The 21268-nt window shown below is 41.1% G+C and overlaps 1 protein-coding gene across 4 annotated transcripts in view; it reads right to left on the minus strand.

Annotated features, from left to right (window-relative positions):
• LOC134539866 (protein grainyhead) overlaps nucleotides 1-21268 on the minus strand; it is a 272758-nt gene that overhangs the window by 26012 nt on the left and 225478 nt on the right. For all 4 annotated transcript variants that reach the window (XM_063382210.1, XM_063382208.1, XM_063382207.1 and 1 more), the window contains exons 8-9: nucleotides 20909-20965; nucleotides 19901-19999 (exon numbers count right to left, since the gene is read on the minus strand). In XM_063382210.1, the coding sequence (XP_063238280.1) occupies nucleotides 19901-19999; nucleotides 20909-20965 (156 nt within the window). The remainder of the gene's footprint in view (nucleotides 1-19900; nucleotides 20000-20908; nucleotides 20966-21268) is intronic.

Raw genomic sequence — 21268 nt, forward strand, 5'->3', positions numbered from 1 at the left:
TCCCCGGCATGGCTCTATCTCCTGTTACCCCCGCAGCTTCAATGCCCTCTAATTGGGCACTAAATCCTCCCCCCTCCCCCCACTCACCCCCCACCACCCCGTGCGAGGAACAACGGCCCCACGAATTACCGTCCAGAACGCCCCACGGGGACGCACAAACGGAAGAAGAAAAAAAAATTACCCCTCCCTGCCCCCCTTCTCCACACTCTCGCGCTCTCGCACGCAACGCGCACGCCTGTGAGATTCCGACATGACGCAATCTTCTTTTCTTGGTCTCGGAATAAAAAAAATAGAAGGGGGTTGATTGCGTCGTTAACGGCGTGTAATATCGTCTCCCCGCACGAACAGTCTCTCTGTAACGGTGATCACCAACTACCGCGGGCGAGAGAGAGAGAGAGAGAGAGAGAGAGAGAGAGAGAGAGAGAGAGAGAAAAGATCAAAGGCCTGATTCAAAAAATCTGTGCGGTTGTCTCTAGTACCTCCCCCGCCCCCAACTCTACCCTTCAGAAGTACGTCATTTTCACTGGGAGTTTTACTATTGGGGCATTAGTCTGTGGAGTGGTTGTCTGTGCTGGCACAACAAGCCGTAAAGGCCAATGCTATAAGCATGGGATTGGGAATTGTCAGGAGACGGCGTGATGTGACGTATTTGAAGTCACTTCTCAATCTCACCGTACGCCATATTGTTCCGTTCAAAAAACATTGCGGGAATGGTGCTTGATAACGTTCGATGACGGATTTTTTTTTTTTTAGTACGCATTAGAATCTCCGTCGTTAAACACGGTCACTTCCCGTGAAAATAAAAGTCATTTAAAACTGTTTCCACAGTGGAAACACAACAGTTCCGCCAATGTTACGGCGTGACAATTAGCTGAGAGAAAAAAAAACCCTGCCTTAACCATTTACCATGTAATTGCGTGGACGTGGTCACCCTCTGGCGAGAAGTTCGGTTAACAGCTTGAAAGAAACGCGCTTGGAAGAATCATAAAAAAAAGACCAACATGAAGTGAGAATCGTTAAACAGAGATGTCAACAACACATTGCAAACAATGAACATTAAACTTCATTATACACACAAATGCTTTGCTATCCAGTTCTAAAATTGTGGGGAGGGGAGGGGATTTTTCGTGCTCGTAATGACTACAATTAAGTATTAACATGGCACAGATTGCACACCCACTCCCTAATTTCTTACCTCCATGGTTTTTGCGTCTCTAGAACTGTATCCTCGGGAAACACCCACGCTAGAAGAGAGGAAGGGAAACAAAAGGATAAGTTGTATCCTTGGCTCTGCTTATGGCGCATTGTTCTCGCAAACTGCATCCTCTTCGTGTGACTGTAATGGGCGAAAATTTGACGATAATACCGACAGTAATTTCCGACCCGCCCAGTGGCTAAGTGGTGCCAACACTAACTTCACCTCCTCACCAGCAATTTTCCTTCGTAGGTTCTTGACTCTGAGTTCTGCTAGCGTTCTAATAAAATCACGTGTTGCTTTACATGTTGCATGTGGTAAATGGGTACTACTGAAAATACTTTTGAGAACTGTGAAATTTGAAACGAGTTAACTGAAGAAATACTTTAGCACGTTCTTTTAATGATTCCTACAATGTGGAATATTGATTTGGAACATTTTTATGCATATTCCATTGTTGATTTAAACTGAATGTCATAGAGAAACCGTTTTTAATGTTCTTCATTGAACTGTGTCGTCTTTGTCAACCCATTGTGTTCATCTGTGCTGTCATATTTTTCTGACTAATTCCTCTCACGTAAGTCTATGTATTTACTTTTGAAATCAGCTGATCTTAGCTTGTTTTTAATAATCTATAAGAGTCACTATAGAGCCTTTAAAAACCATTATAGAGCCACTAAGAGCCACTCTAGAACCTCCAATAGCACCTCTAGATCCTCTAAGTGAGACAATAAAGCTTGTAACAGCTTCTCTATAGCCTCCAAAGACCTTAAAATGCCTTTCTATATTCAGTTAGAGGAACTTCAGACCTCTTTAGCCATTCTAGAGCATCTAAAAGCCTCTATAAGTAGGGACTGGAAAAATTCGTGATTCAAAAACCTCTAGGATGGACTTCACGATTCTCAGCATACTCGGGCCAACGTCATCTGTTCATTGGCTAGTGACTTATGAGGCTTATTAACTGGTAAACTTGTGATTCGATACTTATTTGATTGATTTTCTCTAACTGGCCAAAAAATCATCCAGATTAACAGTGAACCAACACCAGAAGCAGCACAAAAATATAATTATTCTAAATTTAGACTATCACGAAATGCATTGACGAATTCTTCTGGTCTCTATCTATAAGGCACTCTTAGACCTCTAAGAGCCACTCTACATCCTCTAAGAACTTCTAAGAGCCTCCAAGTGCTTATAAGAGCCACTCTAGAGTCTGTAAGAACCTCAAAGCGCTTATAAGAGCCACTATTGAGCCTCTAAGAGACATTTTCTCCATGACATACAGTGTAAACCAGACATGGCTTACGTCCAAAAAAAAAGTTCTAAAACAAACTTTAGTAAACATTGTTTTTACCATTGAGCTTAACATTATGTGACAACAGCTTTTTAAACTCGTCGTGAACACCATACGGCTGAATGCCATGCCTAACGACTTTTATGTTCCAAGGCGAAGCACATTTCATGCGCATGCCAGTACTGCCCTCTTGCCCTTGCTTCGTCACGATTTCCATAAAGTGAGAGAGGACATGCATTTGCTGTTACAGGGAAGGAGGTAGGAAAAAAAGATAGGTAAATTTATGCTTCATTCTACTCGGTGGAGATCCTGAAAATTTCGTGAGTTGTTTTAAGTGCTGTACACATTTCTTGTCTCGATACACTCCATTCAACAGCTTTTTTATATTGTACATAGTTTATTACTCTTAAAGAATTATTTAAGTACCAGACAGTCCTCAAAGGTCACCACAAAATAAATTTTGTAATACCCAAGCGGTGGATTTTTATTGCTATAAAAAGTTTGTTTTAGCTAAAAATTGGTTTTCTTGAGACCTATATATGATATATTTTTTGTGGCGGCCATTAAAGTGTTTTTTATTTTAATACATTCACATTCACCACGCTATTATATTTTAGTATTTGTCATGCAACTTGTCTAAAATCTGATGGTTCTGAACTGTTGTACCAATGTCACTAGCGAAGCAACCAATTACGTTTTTACTAAAGCTGACAATAACAAACACTGTTGACAGAACAACAGTGACACAATAACACGTATACCACTGGAACTTCTTTTTAGAACTGCCGTTTTTGCGATAAGTTAAATGACACAGACTATATTTCTTTTTTTTTTTTTTTGCCAAAATTACCCTCGAAACAAAGATGATACGATCCCGGGAATAATTCGTATAAATTAAAAAAAAAAAAACAATGGCAGAGTTAAAACCATTCCCTTGTGGCCAGAAACCTGGTTTAAATTTTGGAATACTCCAGAGGAGTGAAAGAGAGTCATTGCAATGTCTAAACAAGTGTTTATTTTAAGAAACAAAAAAATAAGTTCGATTTTTCTCGTCTAACTCAAATTAATAATTACCAACGCGGATTACCCCCACAGAATTTACACGATGTTAGTTCGCTGTTTCGAGGCAGAAAGTTTTTGATGTGTAACATCTTAGCTCTCGGTATACGCCATTTGGTTGAAGTAATTTCGCGAATGCGTCGGAAGTAAAAGAACGGAAATTGTGTAACTGAATGTGCTGCTATCCATGGCTGATGGTGTAAAACGAAGTTCACAAAGCCAAAGAGAAACTTTAAAGTATTAAATGTTGAATAAATTTTGAAAAAAAAAAGGTAGAATTTTAATAAAATTAGTATTCGAAAAATCAGGTCCAAAAAACAGGGGTTTATTATGTTTTCAAGTCTTTTTAGCTTTATGGGAGCCGTTTTATTATATAGTTTAGCATATCGGTTTAGTAAAAAAAATTTTCTTTAGTCGACGTAGTTTCTCCAGCAGCGAATCCTAGCGGTGGGTGATGAATTTTCTTGTTGCCGAAGTAAGATGTTACACATCACCGGCGATTGCTAAAAGACTCGTTCACATGTGTAATTTATTTTTATCCTTTCCGTCAAGTAGCATTTTTAATGTGAAATAGCTTACATAAGTATGACGTGCAGTGAAACGTCTTGACACGAGACGTTTTGCCGGTTCTTCTAACTTCAATAATTGATACACAGCTCAATGCCATTTAAAACAACTTGTAATGAGCTGTTCTGAGGAAAGAAAAAAAACAACACATTTGAGCATTTATTTTCTAAAAAGAAAAAAAAAAAGAAACTATGCGAATGTGAAACGCAACTCGCTACAAAACAGGAAAAACTGTACTAAACTAAAAATGACGGCAGTGCAGCAATGCAACCTGGTGTTCGTGAAAAAAATAAATATGTATATATAACGCGAGCGTCTCGATTTGTGTCGGATTACAGAATGTCCCGAACCACAGATTGCCCAGAAAGGATTATTGACGGGTGCGACTATAAGAGGGTGATGTTTCAGGTTAGCTGGGCTGCGCTGTAAGCGTGGCTTCAGCTGTGGGCAATGCCTTTCTCCCCCCTCCCTATTACCCCTCCTTTCCCCCTCCCGCTCACCCCTTCCCCCCCCCTCTCCACCATCCCGGTCTGCCATGCGATGTACGCGACACACGTCCAAGCCGTGCGTCTTAAGAACTCGGCCCCGCCCACGGTTACTGTGGATAAAACGTGTAATTGCGATCGTTTCGCTTCGCTCACAGGGGGGGGGGGGGGAAAGGAAGGAAAGGTAGTGACTACGTTTGGGAGAAGGTGGGCTGATGTTGGGTACGGTGGGGTGCGGGGGGGGGGGGGGGGTCCTACAAATTTACCTACCTTTCCCCTCCTAACCCCTTCCCTTCCCTTCCTCATCTCTTGATCTCGCGTCACCTCCCGCAGCGAGGTCTGGACACCGCCCCCCCCCCCCCCAGTCCTCTTTTTTCTTTCCCTAGCATCTCGGGGATTGCACCACGTGCATTTAAATTGCCGCATTACGTAGCCGGGCAATCGTTCGCCTCTTCAAGTTAAAAAAAAAAAAAAAAGATTAGATGAAAAAAAAAAGGCTAACGCCAACCGCATGACTGGCCGCAAGCGAGGGGTGATGGGTGAAAGAAAGGGTGAAGGGGGGGGGGGGGGATAGATGCACGTAGTAGAAGAGGGGAGTTTCGCCTCGGCTTGAAAGAAAAAAAAAACACGTGAGCGAGACTTTTCAGTACTCGCCAGTGATGTGTAAACATCTAACTTCGGCAACGAGAAAAAATTAACGTGTTCTCATGTTTGCAAATAAACTTACAATACGAAACACGGACACGAAATTTTAATGTATAATTCTTAAAAAAAAAATAATAATACAAATAATGCCGAGCGTGATAAATATTCGGAAATTCGTGTTTCAAACTGCGAAATCACACTTTCCTCACCCGTCGCTAGAAGTCGTCGCCGAAGGCAGCTAGCTGCGTCAACTATTGAATCATTTTATTAGCAGACCGAAATTCTAAATTTTCTAATGAAACAGCTCCGATAAAAGAAAAATAAAAGAATTGAAAAAAAAAAATACTTATCCCGGCTAAACCTATCCTAACATTTCCCTTCGGTGAAATTCGGAACTGTTTTGAGTTTTTTTTTTGTGGCTTTCATACCTGTGAACATTTTGTTGGCTACCCTGACGCCACTCCAGGGCCGACATAATGGAGGTAGGAATGTCGGGATTGGATGTAAACAGTTATTTGCCTTGTTAATGATTGAAACCTTTGGATAGGAAAAAAAAAAAATATTATTTTGTTTGTTTATAATGAAGATTAACGTTAATTTCTTGCTAATGGGTTGTTGATATATTTCTGTAACAACACTCACTTTATGATGGCATTTTTTAGGATTCTTCCTCACGAGTTCTTTACAATCTATTGGAATAACTTTCTGCAATAGCTTTAAAACAGAAACTGTTTGTTTTGTTTATTTTATTTACACATTTACTAAGCGCCGGCCAACATGCATACACACAGTCGAAATTAGGCTGGTACTATAAAAGCATAAAAACAAATATGTTAATATAGAAAATAAACAAGGAAAAAAATCAAATGTGGAGTGTAAAGGCGGTTATCGAAGCATTCATATTCAAAACATAGAGTAGTGAATAAAGTCAACATAAAATAAAATATATTAAATTCCTTATACTAAAATTTAAACACAAAAAAAAGTAATATTAAATTCACATTTAAAATAAATATACCCTTAGATATAAACTATGTGAATTAATAATTTATGTTACAAAAAAATTAATGACAATAATATTGTTTTGTTGTTAATAAGCAACTACGGCTGCACTTAGTGCTGATAGAGCGGGACACAGTCGATTTAATTTTCGTATTGCAGGTCTCCTGGTTTTCAAGCAAGCCCACTAACACGTTGCCCATCAGAAGCATGTAAAATTTTCTGAATAGATATTATCTTTGAAAGATTTGTGCAATGGGAGTGCATGACTTGTTGTAAGCTTTTGGACATACGCCATTGCTTGTATGTCTGTAGAAGAAAACTTCAATAAAACACACACACAAATTAAGCAAAAAATTGCTGTTGTCAGGATATAAACACCACACAATACTCCACAACAGGAATATGGTCAGCAAACAAAGAAAAACAAAGAAAAATGGACTAACAGAACGAAAAAACCCCCACAAATTATGACAGCACAAAAATACCGAACTCAAAAAATTCAGGAGAACAGTTGAAACGAGACAAAAACACAGCAAAACGAAAATACGAAACAAACATAATAGTTTTCCAAAAAACAGAAGAGAACGAAACAACCCCCAACAAATGATGACAGCACAAAAATATTGAACCCAAAAAAATTCAGCACAACAGTCAAAACGAGACAAATATCCTGACAACCGCAATTTTTTTGCTTAATTTGTATTTTATTGAAGTTTTCTTCTACAGACATACATGTGCTTAGCAATGGCGTATGTCCAAAAGCTTACATCAAGTTTCTGAAAAGAGTCTCCCCCCCCCCCCCCCCCAACAAACCTATATTTGAAATAACCTATTCTGTCTTGGAGCGCAGCAGCGTCGTAGCTCCGGGGTAGGTCCGAGAGGTCAGGAACGGTTGTTTGACTGTAGGAGAGGCGTCGGAAAAACACACCAATTAAAAACATCCTCGCACGTGACTGCAGGAACGAGGAAGTTCTAGGCCGTGTAACCCAAAAGCCGCATTGTTTTAAAACCACGACAAATACAAAATAAAAATTAAATATATATATATTTAATTTATATATTTATATATATATATATATGGCCGGGGCCCTTACGAAGATGTATGCACCACTAGGTGCGCTCCTTCGCCCGTGATGGGAGCTTGAGGGGGGGTTCAATTTCCACCAGATCTTATCTGGCGGCGTGCTTCGAGGTACTTCAGCCTCTATACCGGAGGCTGCCAGGTACACACGTACACAGGAGAAAGAATATAGGGTTCTGGGGGGGGCGTGCGTGAAGGGAAGAGAGGGTGGGGGGGGGTGGAGGGAGAAAGGAACGCCTCCTCGGTTTGAAATTAACCGACCGGACGGCAGGCGCTGTTAATTACAAAGCGAGACCGTTAAAGCCCCCGATGGGCGCGGGCCCGGGCCAATCATCTGTACACTGCACGCGTGTGTATACAATCTCTCCCACGGCCTCCCGCGCCTTGGAAAAAACCCCCGACGATCGTCGCGTCGCTCGCCGGTGCTTCGGGCCGCGGTGTCGCGTCGCCTCTGGACTGGCGCGCGCGGTCTTCGCGCCATGTGTAGGTGTGGCCTCGAGGTCTACCAGGCCCGGGTACAGGGTTGGTCGGATGTCAGGGGCAGCAGCCGCTCCGCGCGACATCTGCCCGGCGACTACAAGCGAGGGGAAGCCTTCCTTTCACAGACGAGAGAGAGCCAAACGCCCCATCGTGCATCTTCGGGATTTTTTTTTTTTTGGTTCATCGTAAAAGGTTAGGTTAGCTACATTAAAAAATACTTTGAAACATCGTGGACGGTTGATCTGGTTAGGACAGCCACATTAAAGATACCGTGAAATCATGTAAACGGGTTCCTAGCCCTGGATAGCTACACATTAAAAAAGTTATTTGCTAAGCAACCATAAAATGATTTTTACAGTATTTTTTAATGTAGCTAGACTTACCTAATATAACCAACCATCCACAATGTTTTAAAGTAGGTATTTATAATGTAGCTAAAGCTATCCTAATCGACGGCAAAATTTAATGCCACACCGGTTTATACAATGAGATAGAATGGGGGAAAAAAAAAAAGCGAGCATGAACTTCGGGGAACTTCGGGTGTGGCTCTCTCGTCTGTTAAATGAAGGCTTCCCTGCAAGCGAGCACCGAGCTACGAAGCTCGTGCGGCCGAGCGACGAGAATTTACGATCACCAGCGTTCTTCGTAAAGGTTACGCCGAATTCAGTTTTTCGAGTTCTGTGAAAAAAATTTCACATAGAAGGGAGAATATGAATTATTTTCACAAGAGACGTTTAGAATTTTTGAAGATATTTTTTTTTTAAAAAGTCCATTGTGTTTCTTTAGAATTTTTTTTCAAAGTAATGTTAACTCGTAAATTTTAAATATATATATATATACCTGGATAATAATTTTATAACAAGTATTCCTCCGCAAACGAAAGGTGGACGTATTTAAACAGCCTGCTAGAACGGGAAACCGTGTAGCTTGAAGGAACTCCAAGAGGAGGTATAGAATACGTGATGGGTAGCCCAATTCATTTTTATAAAAAGTTATATTATTTACCACAAATATTTACATCACTAATTAAATAACCACACTTGTCTAATATCTGTTCAAAAATCACTCGCACTTTTAAAAAAAAAATATGTCTGATCTTAAAAAATATCGGAGCCTGAAAGGCAGATTATCCTCAACCGACCGAGATAGGGAAAGAGAAAAAAAGGTGTTGAGTGAGATGATGGGGGGGGGGGGGGGACAAACGCTGCTGAGATGTTGATTAGTTTGTAATCTGGCCGCCGCACGAGGCTACGGCAGCACCGGGCACAACAACAGTGGTCGAGGGTGTGTAGTAGTGAAAAGGAGGGGGGGGGGGATAAGAGGAGCAACTCGTGACGCGTGTTGCGAGCTGCGGGCGAAAACCACGTGATAAATCAAAAGGCTGACGGCCGCTGACACCGGCCGCTGGCCAGCGCGTGGGCATGGACCGGGCATGAAAAGAGTTCTGGGCGGAGGGAGATTATAAAAAATAAATAAATAAAAAGTAGGATGTTGTAAGAGGATGGGCCCGGGCGAAAATCTCTTTTGGAACGCGCTTCCGCCGCGGGCTTAGTCCAGCCGCGCGCATGTTGTACTTCTGTAACGGTTGCTGGTTTGTATTTGTCTTTTGGTGGGGGGAGGGGGAGGAGAGGAATAAACCCTCGCGAGCAACAACAAACACGGACACTGTCCGCGACTGAGTCTATTTATTAAGCTTCTTTGTAGGAGGCGAAGTTAAAGGTCGATAAAACACGCCATGTCTATTATTTTTTTTTTCATTATTTCGTAATTATTTTATTTGAGAGCTCTTTTTTTTTTAATCGTAACTCAAATAACAGATATTAAGGCAAGTAATAATAATCTCGGAGACATCCGCGACCTTATGCACCCTCTATATTACACTAAGTGAACATATGTCTAGAATATTTGTAACAGAAGAGTATCAAGTTAAAAAATTTTTTTAGAAATAACCTTTAAAAAATATTTTTTAAAAAATGGTTGTCTGTAAAGTCGGTTTACGGACGATAGTTAAACATGACAACGTCATAACAAAACATTTATGAAATGATTGCATACTTTTTTGAATAAAATTGAATCATTTTTATTGAATTATCACTATTTTGTATGGATATAAAGAAGGAGTGAAATGAAATCTACAATTCAATTGATAATTTTACTTTTATTTGCACTCATTAATTCAAATATGTTTATTACTTTAACGAAGAAATTATTTTAACTATAACTTTTATACATGTTTGCTATTTAACTTCTTCAATCTGTTTAATTCTGTTAAGGATAGGACGATGATAGGAAAAGTAGGAAACGAATGGGAGCGTTTCAAATTTAATGTGCCTCGAAAATGTCAAATCGATGGTTGTTCCAATCGAGTGGAAGAGCGATATATGCGGCGCAAGCGTACAATGAGCTTAACGGGACACAGCATAATGGGACAATGTGCGTAACGGCACACTTTTTCGTGCGTGCAGCCGGCGTTCATCGATTTATTAGACGACGTCACGTCAAAAACAAATCAAAAACCAAAATGGCGCGTGAGACCGAGCAAAATTCTAATCCACGCTGATTAACGATCATCAGGCGTGGTCAAGTAACTTTTCCGCAGTGTGTTTTTTTTTCTTTCTTCCTCCCTCAACGTGGCGATGTTGCTGGGTTAGAAAGTGGGACCGCAACTACGTCAGAGCACTCGCATCTCCCGGTAAATTTATATTTCCACGACCGAACCCGCGGACGACTGTTCTTGGCCCACACCTGCCAACCATGGACACGGGCAAGCAAAAATGTGGGATTCGCAAAGAGGGCCTACGGATATATTCTGAAATTTGAGGGGGGGGGGGGGGTTCGGGAGTTTAGCCGCGTGGGTCATCTCTGGATATAGTTTGCTTGCATGTTATTTACTGCTCCCATGTGTTGTTGGCCAATATGCACGAAACAAGCAGAAAACGTTATATGAAAATTATCTTTGAAAGATTTGTGCAATGGGGAGTGCATGACTTGATGTAAGCATTAGGACATAAGCCATTGCTTAGCACATGTATGTCTGTAGAAGAAAACTACAAAAAACCCAAAAGACAAAAAAAAAATCAAATTAAGCAAATAATTGCTGTTGTCAACAGGATATAAACACCACATAATATTTTTGTGCTGTCATCATTTGTGAGGGTTTTTTTTTTTTCGTTCTGTTAGTCCATTTTTCTTTGTTTTTATTTGTTTTTTGACCATATTCCTGTTATGGAATATTATGTGGTGTTAATATCCTGTTGACAACAGCAATTTTTTGCTTAATTTGTTTTTTTTTTGTCTTTTGGGTTTTTTGTAGTTTTCTTCTACATACATACATACATGTGCTAAGCAATGGCGTATGTCCAAAAGCTTACATCAAAGTTATATGAAAACTTATTATTTTATTGGAAATTTGGAAAAAAAAATTAAAGGTTCCTTGTGATGATAATAGGGGGAGGGAACTACGCCCACGATCATGGGAGGTCGGTGATTCGAGTGAATGTTCACCGGAGAAGACCTCGCCACGCAGGGTCGCAGAGCGCCGTCTCGGAGGAGCGCGTCCACCGAGAGACATGATATCATTTTTATGATGACACAGGGGGTTTCCCCCCCCCCCCCTTTTCTTTTATTACCCGGCGCTCTTAGCCTAACGACCCTGCCACCCCGGCGCCCCCCCCCCCCTCCCCCCCCACGGGCGTGGAAGCGGATCACGCCGCATACACGCAACCGGGAAGGGCGTTAAGAGCTTCTGGCTATGCACATGGGGCTGAGGCTATACCCATCCCAGCGTGTGTGTGTACCACCGCCGCGGCCCCCTACCCCACTCGGCCGACCGGAAAGTTGGATGTTCCCTCAGCCCTCCGCGGAGTTGTCATCACTTCTGGCGCCTGCCCCGGTCTCCCGCTCTCACACTGGGGACTCCTCAAACCACCCCAGCGAACACGGCGGTCCGTCCACCGAGGGAACAGGCGTCAAGTGGTCGAGGAAGTCGCGGCCTCGCAAGACCTCTCTCGTAGACGTGTGACATCTCTAGCTCTCGGCACCTCTCGGCGTGCGGCATCCGGGTAAGGGAGGGGGGGGGGGGGGGGTTAATTTCAGCGAGAAATGGAACGGAAAAGGCGTGAAACACAACGGTGCCTCACATCTGCGGTGGATGGCGCGGAACCAACCGAAGTTTTCACAATGCCAAAGGTAAACTTCGGAATATCAACCGGTTTAGTGAAAATTTCAAAACCAGATGGGTGTAGTATATTTTTTATTAAAAATTTCTTGTAGAAAACCAGTTCCAAAGCCATGGTTTAATATTTTCTCAAGTATTTTTTTTTTTTTTTTTTTCGCTTTTATCGGAGTCCTTACATACATTGTGTAGTTACAGAATTTCGCTCTGCCTATGTAATGATTCCCGTAGTCGACGTAGCTGCTCCGGCAGCGAATTCTAGCGGCTGGTTGCGGAAACTGCGTGTTATTCACGTCGATACGTTTAGTTCAAAAAAAAAATTTTGCACTTATTTATCACGCTCAGCGTTATCCTGAAGAATTATCCATTATATTCCGTGTCCGAGTTTCGTATTATAAATGTATTTCCAACATGAGAACACACGAATTCGGTCGTTGCCGAGGTTATGGCGAGTACTAAAAGAATCGCTCAAATGTTTTTTTTTTTTTTCATTCGTTTCTACGTCTTTCTCTCGTCCACTCGATGACCCCAATAAAAAAAATAAATTATCAGGTTTCCTGAAGACGATTTCGCAGTCAATGAAAGGCGGCGGCTTTTCCCGTCTCTAGGTCATCCGAGCATCGACACGTAGTTAAAAAAAAAATAATAATAAAAATTCTTCTCTCGGATGTTGACCCCGAAGTTCTGTAAGGAAGGGGGGAAGAGGTCATCGGAGGTCAAGGAGTCTCGGCTGACCTTACCGGCGTGGTCGGCGATGAAGGATATTTTTTTTTTCCCCTCTGGGTCAACCAAAGCAGGTGCCGTTTCCCTCGGGACTTTCTTTCCTCCGCCCGGGTGTTCGGCGGAGGGCGACGCGTGTTACCGCTACGCGGGCCACGAGGGGGAGGGAGACTCCTTCTCCGTGGGGGGGGGGGGAAGGAAGGGGGGGGGTGGAAGCGATATTTATTGCACGGGCGCGGCGGGCGTGTAATTTAAGGTGTGAGATTTACGAGCGGCGTTTCATGCCTCGCATGGGGAATTACCCGATGATTTTCCTGTCTGCCTGCACGCAGGGAGCCGGCTACCTACCCATCTCTCTCTTTCTCTATCTCTCTCGCTCTCTCTTTTTTCGGGGTTGTTCTCCGCACCGGGTGTATACTTTTCGCCACTTCCTGCCCCTGCAATCGGGGCTCTTTTTTTTTTTTTTTTGCTCTGCGGCGGCCAATTTGCAAACAATCCAACCAAAGCAGACAATCTGTGATTAGTAGGGGCTTACCGGGATTCGCGAGAAATTAATTTTTTTTTTTTAATTTTTGCCATCCTGAGAAGTACCTTCTTGCTGTCATTGTTTCTTAATATTCGAGTCTTGCAATAGTTAACCACAGGTTCACAATGCACTACTCACACTTTCCAAATGTGGAAACAGGAATTATTTAGTATCGGTTGCATAAAAACAAAACCTAAGTCAGGTGGACCCATCCCCCAATCATGATGGCGCATTTCTTTCTTTCTTTCTCTCTCGTCCCCCCCTCCCCTTTCCAAACAGATCATTACTAGGACTTTGAATTTGATAGTGTCCAACCAGGTGGTACGGAGATCCTAACCGAGAAAAAAAAGGTTTTGAAAATTAGTTCATAAAAGTCTTTTTTTTAATGCAAATGTAGGTACTACCACTAAAAATTAAGCGAAATATTACACTTTAGGATAAATTAAACGACAGCTAATAATCTGTTTTAGATTTTTTTTTATTCCCCGCTAAGTGTTTGAAATTCTCCCCTTTAAAAATTTCCTCAATGGCGCAACTCGCACCAAACACCAAACATCTCTCCCTCCCCTACCAAGCGCGGGTGGGCCGTGCTCTAAGTTGATAAAAAAAAAAGACCCGAGTCCGGAGACTAGCGACGACCATCAACACTTCTAAGACCCGGGTTCGAATCCGAGGCTGTCTTGTTTAATGTGCTGGACTTCCTCCTACAGGGATATTATACTTCATCCTTTATTCAATTACTTTTACCAATTAATTTTTTTCTTAAAAAATTGTGTGCGTGGTGTCTACGCTCGACAAAAGTGAAACTTCTTGTTTATTTTATTATTAGGTATAGGAAACATAATTCTCTTTGGCTGAGATAGCTGATCAAAAATAAAATAAATGCAAGTATGCCACCGCTAAATTATGCTATTGCGCACGTATGCAGGTGCGAAAGTATGCAGGTGTACACGAATGCGAGGGTACAGGTATAGAAGTGTGCAAGTATGCGAGTGAGCAAGTGTGTAAGTGTACGAGTGTGCAAATATGCTGCGTAATTTCTACCTCTCCTCTGCCGTCTCCTCCTCTGACGGTTCCCTCACCACGTACCTAACTATTCCCCTAATGCGATCGGAATTTCCGTAACGCTCGAAAATTTTAAACCCCCTCAGCAAAGAAGTTTCACTTTAAAAAAAATCTTAACACAACATTCAGAAATTTCTAGCAGATGCGCTGGTGCTGATGGCGTAGATTCATTGGCGCTACTTATTTATCAAGTGCGGTAAAAAGAAGACAGACTCATTTAGGTATTACTTTTAATTATGCGTAAATGTATGACAAAATTAACTACAGCTAAATTATATTATTAGTTAAATAACTGCCGCAATATTATTTGTGACACAGAGGGGCCAATATTAAAAATACTAATCTTTAAAATTTAGTTATGAAAATTTATACGTTACGAGGGGCCTTATCAAACTTAAGATAACTCATTTAATTTATTCGTTACATCTGACCTGCAAAGAAATCTCAAAACGTGTTCCGTTTTTTTTTTTTTTTAAAGTGTGTGATCGGACCATCAATTTGTCACATCCCACGCATCGGGCATCAATTTAAAGTCCACACAGAGGAGCCAGACAAAGGAAGGTTAACTATCATACATATTAGACTGGTATAATGCATCATAGAGCATTTCTAATGTTTGGATCAGAGAAAAAATAGTTCAATAAACAAAATATTACATAATTTAGGATGATATACTAGCCTTTCTGTTTTCTTTGAAAAACTGCAAATTCTCTATCTCAGTTCTTTAGTGTTGTTGAATAAATTACATTTGGTAAATAAATTCAAACGGAGCAAAACTCAAAAAGTATTTTTTAATGATTGACTTTATTTTTCAAAGATATATAATTACATCTTAACTGAAGCTAGATGTACTAAAATCATGAGCACACAGTTATTTATAACGGTGACGGAATATTGTCACGCAACACAGAGTAAAACACCTGCTTCGAATCAATAACTGAAAGTAATTAGTATTTTCATTTTTCTACAACTCGTTAAAAAAAAACCGTGTTTGTGAAGATATAACTATCAATAATAAACCGGCTTTGTGGACACGAAAAGATAATATTTTTGGCAGGGTGGGAGCTGGAAAATAGCCACAAAACGTTTATTTTAATTTTCTGGGAACATATAACTATACAGAATGAGTCTGAATTCAACCAAAAAACTTAGGCTAAAGTTGAAAACCTCTATGTGACTAATGGTCCAAAATGCTTCCCAAGGTTGGTATACATCTTTGAAGTTGAAGCTGAACCTTTTTTTTCTTCATTTATTTTGTAAATAATAAAGTATTTAAGCTAGAACACTGAGTATCAGGATTATAATTAATCCAATGAAGTTCTACAACCATCGCGAATTTCATGGCGTTAGCGAAATTATAGCATTGAAATTAATTGGAGACTGTAACATGTCACTAAATACAGTAAGTGGAAAATAAAGGTGTAACCCCCAAGTCTTATTCTGCCGTGACGAACCTGCTGTCGAAGTTTGTCGGTCGAATTCATTCAGACTCACCCTGTATGTATAATATTGGGCGCAGCTGCCTGTATTTTAGGTTCTGGAATGACACCTACGTGTCTCACGACAAAACGGCCGCCGGCATTTTTCGCGATTGAGGGTTACGCAGTAGGAGGAGGATGAGGAGGAGGAGGAAGGAAAAAAAAAATTTAATAATAATCCGCCAGTCGGTACATGTCAAACTCGAACAAAAGAAGTGGAAGAATAACAAGACGACGCTAACGACCGGGGGAGGGGAAGAAAGAAAGAAGGAAAAATAAAAAAAGACGTCGTGGCTTCAAGAGCCACGCAGCCCCGGGAGCAAAGAAGTCACGCTTCACACGGGGCCCCCGGCGGAGACTTCGACGCACGACTAGACGCGTAGCCCCGTCTCCCACACGGAGCGGTTCGGACGACCGACCGGGGTCCGCGACCTCCCGACGCGGCGGCGACGACGGGCGTGACCCCTCTGGCGGCGACTCCCGCAACCCGCGCGCGCGCGACAGCGGTCTTCCATTACCCCCTCCCCCTCCCCCCTTGCGCGCGCGGGCACGGAGCTGACCCCGCAGGGACGACGCGCGACGGGATCTTCGGACGTGATCGACCCCGTCGGTCGCCCGTAGTACGTCCCGCTGCCCAGAGGCGCAGCTAACGACGTCTGCACAAGAGGGAGTTAAAAGTTTGTTGCATCCTCTGTTTTCCCGAGATTATATTGTTGCACTTCATTTTTTTCAAAGTTGTCTTTTACGTGACAATAAAAAATATTACAGTTTTTTTTTTATTATTGAAATAGATACCGTACTCATAATCGATTTTGAAACTAAATTTATTTATTTCGATAAAAAAAAGGCTTAAATCCTCGGCATGCCAAGTAAAAAAAAAAAAACATGGAATCAAACAAGCTGCAAAAATAACGGTACGTAAAGTGGTGTAATTTGGTAATAACGTATGCGTCTTGTTGGCTAAAGTAGGTTTAAATTAAACATTTAGAAAAAGCCCAATAGAAATAGCAGCAGCAACTTTAGACTTATAAGAAGCAAACACTGCAGAGATAACAACTTCATTCCCCTTCACGACTTCATGCTTGGGTTTTAATTTAAAAAAAAATAATATCCCATAAATATTTAGAAATAAATTAGAAATTTAAAACTAAATCCCGTTACAACTTCAGGCTTTCATACATGTACATGGAGGCCATAATTTATGACGCAGGCGCTTCTTAAAATATTGGGGAAATGCGGCTCGTACAACTTAAGATTAACTTTTGGACTCTTCAGTGGCCAGAAAAAAAAGTCCAGCCCCATGTTCAATTAACCACCTCTTTTGGAATTCCACGGAATATTAATGCAATGAAATATTCATGAGTAATTCGGCCACATAAACACAATTTACCATCAGAAAATGCCGTAGTTGGCAGCTACGCATGCAAATGGGAGCCTATCCGTTTTGCTTATTAATGGAACTTTCCGATGACCCGTTAGGTTTTTTTTATTGTATTTTCACAGAAAAGTGAGCCACCAGTGTAGGGTTACGGATCACTTCACTCAATGCTTTCTCCGCGACCCCGGAGAAACCCCCGGATGGGCTCCGCATGGGGGCCCTAGAAGGTTTTTTTTTTGTTTCCACCCACCGTCTCTTTGGTAGCCTGACTTGTTGCAAGGGATTGCATTCCTATCAAACAAATGCCACCATTTGCCTGAGGCAATCCGCCTTGGAGGAGCCGAGACGCGAACCCGGGTCCTCCAAGTCACAAGTCAGACGATCTACCCCAGAGCCAGAAGACAGAGCGGTGACCTGCAGTCTTTCTTATACTGACGAGATGCTATTCCAAGAGTGTACTGTAGTTATTAACACGTGTTTATTTCTGGCAGCTGATTTGGGAAGCCAATATGTACCTATGTAGGATATTAAAAAAAAAAAAAAAAAAAACAAGTGAGCGAGTGTTTTATTACTCGCCAGTAATGTTTAACATCTAACTTCGGTAAACAGCAAATTAATATGTTCTCATGATGCAAATACACTAATGGTACGAAACTCGGGCACGAAATTTAAAGCAGAATCATTTTAAAAAAATTTCAACTTTATTTCTGGACGCAAATCATATGTAGATTCCTCACCGCGGCTATAATTCGCTGCCAGAGCAACTACGTCGACTATAAAATTATTCAATTTGCAGAACTCAATTTTAAACTTTATAATGAAATATAATTTTCAACAACGAATTTTATTAAATTAAATTTTTTAAAATTAAATGGTTAATTCTATAAATTTTCTCTTGCCATCCGCCACAGATGTCACAGTTCCGATCAGTTCACGAAATCACACCTATTAAATGCCGTATCCCGAGAGCTAATATGTTACACATCAAAAATTGACAGTATGAAAAAAGACTACTTACAAATAATAATTATATACGTGTTTTTAAATCTTATACATTAATGACTGATATTGAATACTTGTCCATATAATTAAAAACATTTATTTATTGTGAATATTAATGATATAAATTGTGTAAAAAATGCATCTTGCAATTTTTTTTTAATTATTTAAAAAATACGATCTCGTTTTGTAACGTCTGAGGAACTCGTCACCTAAAAATTACATTTCTCACTCCAAATCTCCGTCGCATTTAGTTTCCTCAGTCTAAAACTTCACGGTTCATTCCATTGTTAAAAATTTTGAATTTTGCACCGTCGGAGTCTTCTGAAATACTATTTTCTAAGTCTATTTCAGAATCTGCAGCAGTACACATACTCACCCTCGCCTATTTGAAAACTTGCATTTTTTTTTTCAAGCCGACTCTGGCTTTATCCCGTGATGATGGCATCTTTTTTCTCCCCCTTCCCACTCCAAGATCAAAACAACAGTTACCATCACAAAACTTCAGCTGAGCGCGACCCCCTTTCCACGGTGACCCTAGCCGTAAACAACCCCCTCCTCCCTCACCAGTGCAGCGACCAGTCCCAGCGCGCTTCAAGGGCCAGCGCGCGAGTCAACCTAGGGTTTGGAAATACGCGTTCGGGAGGAATTTTTATGAATTATTAATCTCAGTGTATTCCTTCGAGTTTACGGGTTCATGAATCGACCACTAGAATCTTATTCGTCTCGTTTCGTCTCGTCGGCTGCCCCGCCCAGCGACCTAAGTTCGATACCGCGGGGGACCAGTCCAGGATTTTCTCTACGCGAGGAACATAGCGGACGTTTCCGTCGAACGATTGCGGGGACTGGAAGGGCAAGCTGGGCGCCACTGACTAGCAGGGTCCCGCGCCAGCTTTTTTACATTTTTATTTACCTTGTTTGTTTAGTTTTCTGTGATAACTATAAACATTTACCAATGGGAAAAACGTAAGAACTGAGATGGTATTAGCTTTCTATCTTAAAGAGCGCATAGACTTTCGTATTCTATTGAGTTTTAAGTACAAAAAAAAGTTTCTAAGATCTATATCTTGCCTCATACTATGACGATATTTCACCTTAATTTGATTGTTAGTATTTATAGAAATAACCTAAGTATAGTTACCAGGAGAGAATAGCAAAATTTCTTAAGTTAATTGGCCAAACCATCGACGAAATTTAATATTCATGTTGGCTTAAGAACGTTGTTTTTTATAGAGTTTATTTATTCCCAATTTTTTTTCCTGGTGGCTATTACACCCCACACAAAAAGTTAATTGGCCAGGAACACAAAATGTCCATGGCCGCCGTTGGTGAACATGGGTCGGGTTCCATGCACCATTGCCGACAGTCTTGTGTCGCCTCTGCTACATCACCGGCCCTCGGAGTACCGCGCTCCCCGACGTACCACGGAGAGAAGGAAATACAGCCCACGGGCACCTCACGACCCAGCGCAATTTACATCCAAACTAGAGTGAGCTACCTAAATGAACGTCGCATGATTACGGCGTTACGACCGGGTAAAGACAGGTAGAGGTACGAGGTCACATTCGTGATGACGGGAGACGTGTCTGGAATGACAAGACATGACTCCGACAAGAACCCCGATGGCCATATCAGATGAAGGGCATTACAATCGAAAAAGGCGCTCCACCATAAAAGCTTTATTACTCAAAAGTATGGTTCGCCTGGTTAATGACGCCCAAAAAGACGGGAAGCCATGGCTGCGGCGCTCACCTTGTCGCAGAACACCTTGATCTGGGCGTAGCCTCTGTGGAACACCGGCCCGTCCCTGGGGTCGTCGTAGGTGTCGATCTGCAGGTGGAGGGGGAGACCCTGTGAACCAGACACGCACCTGCAACGATCCCTGTTCCGATGCACAAAGCAACTGCCAGTGAGGCAACGAATCACACACGCTCAGCTCACAGGAGGTCTGTTTTGAAGTATTAGAAGAAGAAAAAATATCCTAACTTGAAATGAGATGTGAATGTGATCAGATTTTCGAAGTGAAAACTTCTTCAGCAGCGTTGAGAGATTTTTTAATAGGGGCAAAACTTATGGGTTCGCGTCACCGACATGCTAGTGACGTGTTGCGCCAGACTGGCGACGCGCACCGGCCTGTGTACATGTATACCTACACGCATATATACACTAATACATTGTATATAATCTACTGTATCATGTGCGTGTTGGACTCTTTTTTGGATGGGTAAAATCTTGTGAGTTCAAATCACCGACATGCTGTAATAACAGTAAGTGAAGTAATTTAACCACGCGAATACATGGCCTAGGTCTGACATCACTGTTAAGTCATAGCTAGGTAATTAATTTTTACGTAATTTTTAACATACCACTGACATCTGTTGTGACTAAAAAAGGATGTAAGGATAAATTATATTATGCTGACATCGTACTGATATAATACCAAAATCGTTTTCTTACGTACGTTTGACGTAGAAATGATGCAATATTACACATTTAAAAGCAACAGTTTTTTGTATATTATAGTTTATATTAGTGTTTATATATTTTAAATTTTATATATCATTCTAAAATATTCTTATAAATTCCGTGAAGTGACGTTCTATATCTCTGAATTTCCTTGAAACTTTTTAAATTTTTTAAACATAATACAAAAAATAAAGATCGGAAAGTTAACTTCTTATAGTTTTAATGATAAGATGCCAAATACGTATTGGGCATATGTAAAAACTTATACCTAATTAAAAATAATTCCACACTCACCTTGACGCCCTTCTGACTACTGAAGTCTGTGCTGAGGCACTGCACAGCTACATTAATCTGAAACACACAAAAAAAAATTGTTATTGATAACATAAAAAAAGATATAGAACAAATGTACTGTTAGGTTCGTGTAATTTTCCAATTTTGTTACGGCGGATTTTGTGACAGTGTAAAATAGTGTTTAGTAACTCATAAGTTTTGAAATGAGCAAAGATGATGGGCTCTAGTTGATTCGTAGCTGGCTTAAATCTTAGAGGTACAGATTTTTAAAAGTCGTGTGTGTAAACTTGTGAAATATATACCCGACTCAAAACTTTTAAAGCGAAGTTGTTCAAGGTTAGTGTCTTACTAGTTTGTCAT

This window comes from Bacillus rossius, chromosome 16 (genome assembly GCF_032445375.1).
Source record: "Bacillus rossius redtenbacheri isolate Brsri chromosome 16, Brsri_v3, whole genome shotgun sequence".
Lineage (NCBI taxonomy): Eukaryota > Metazoa > Arthropoda > Insecta > Phasmatodea > Bacillidae > Bacillus > Bacillus rossius.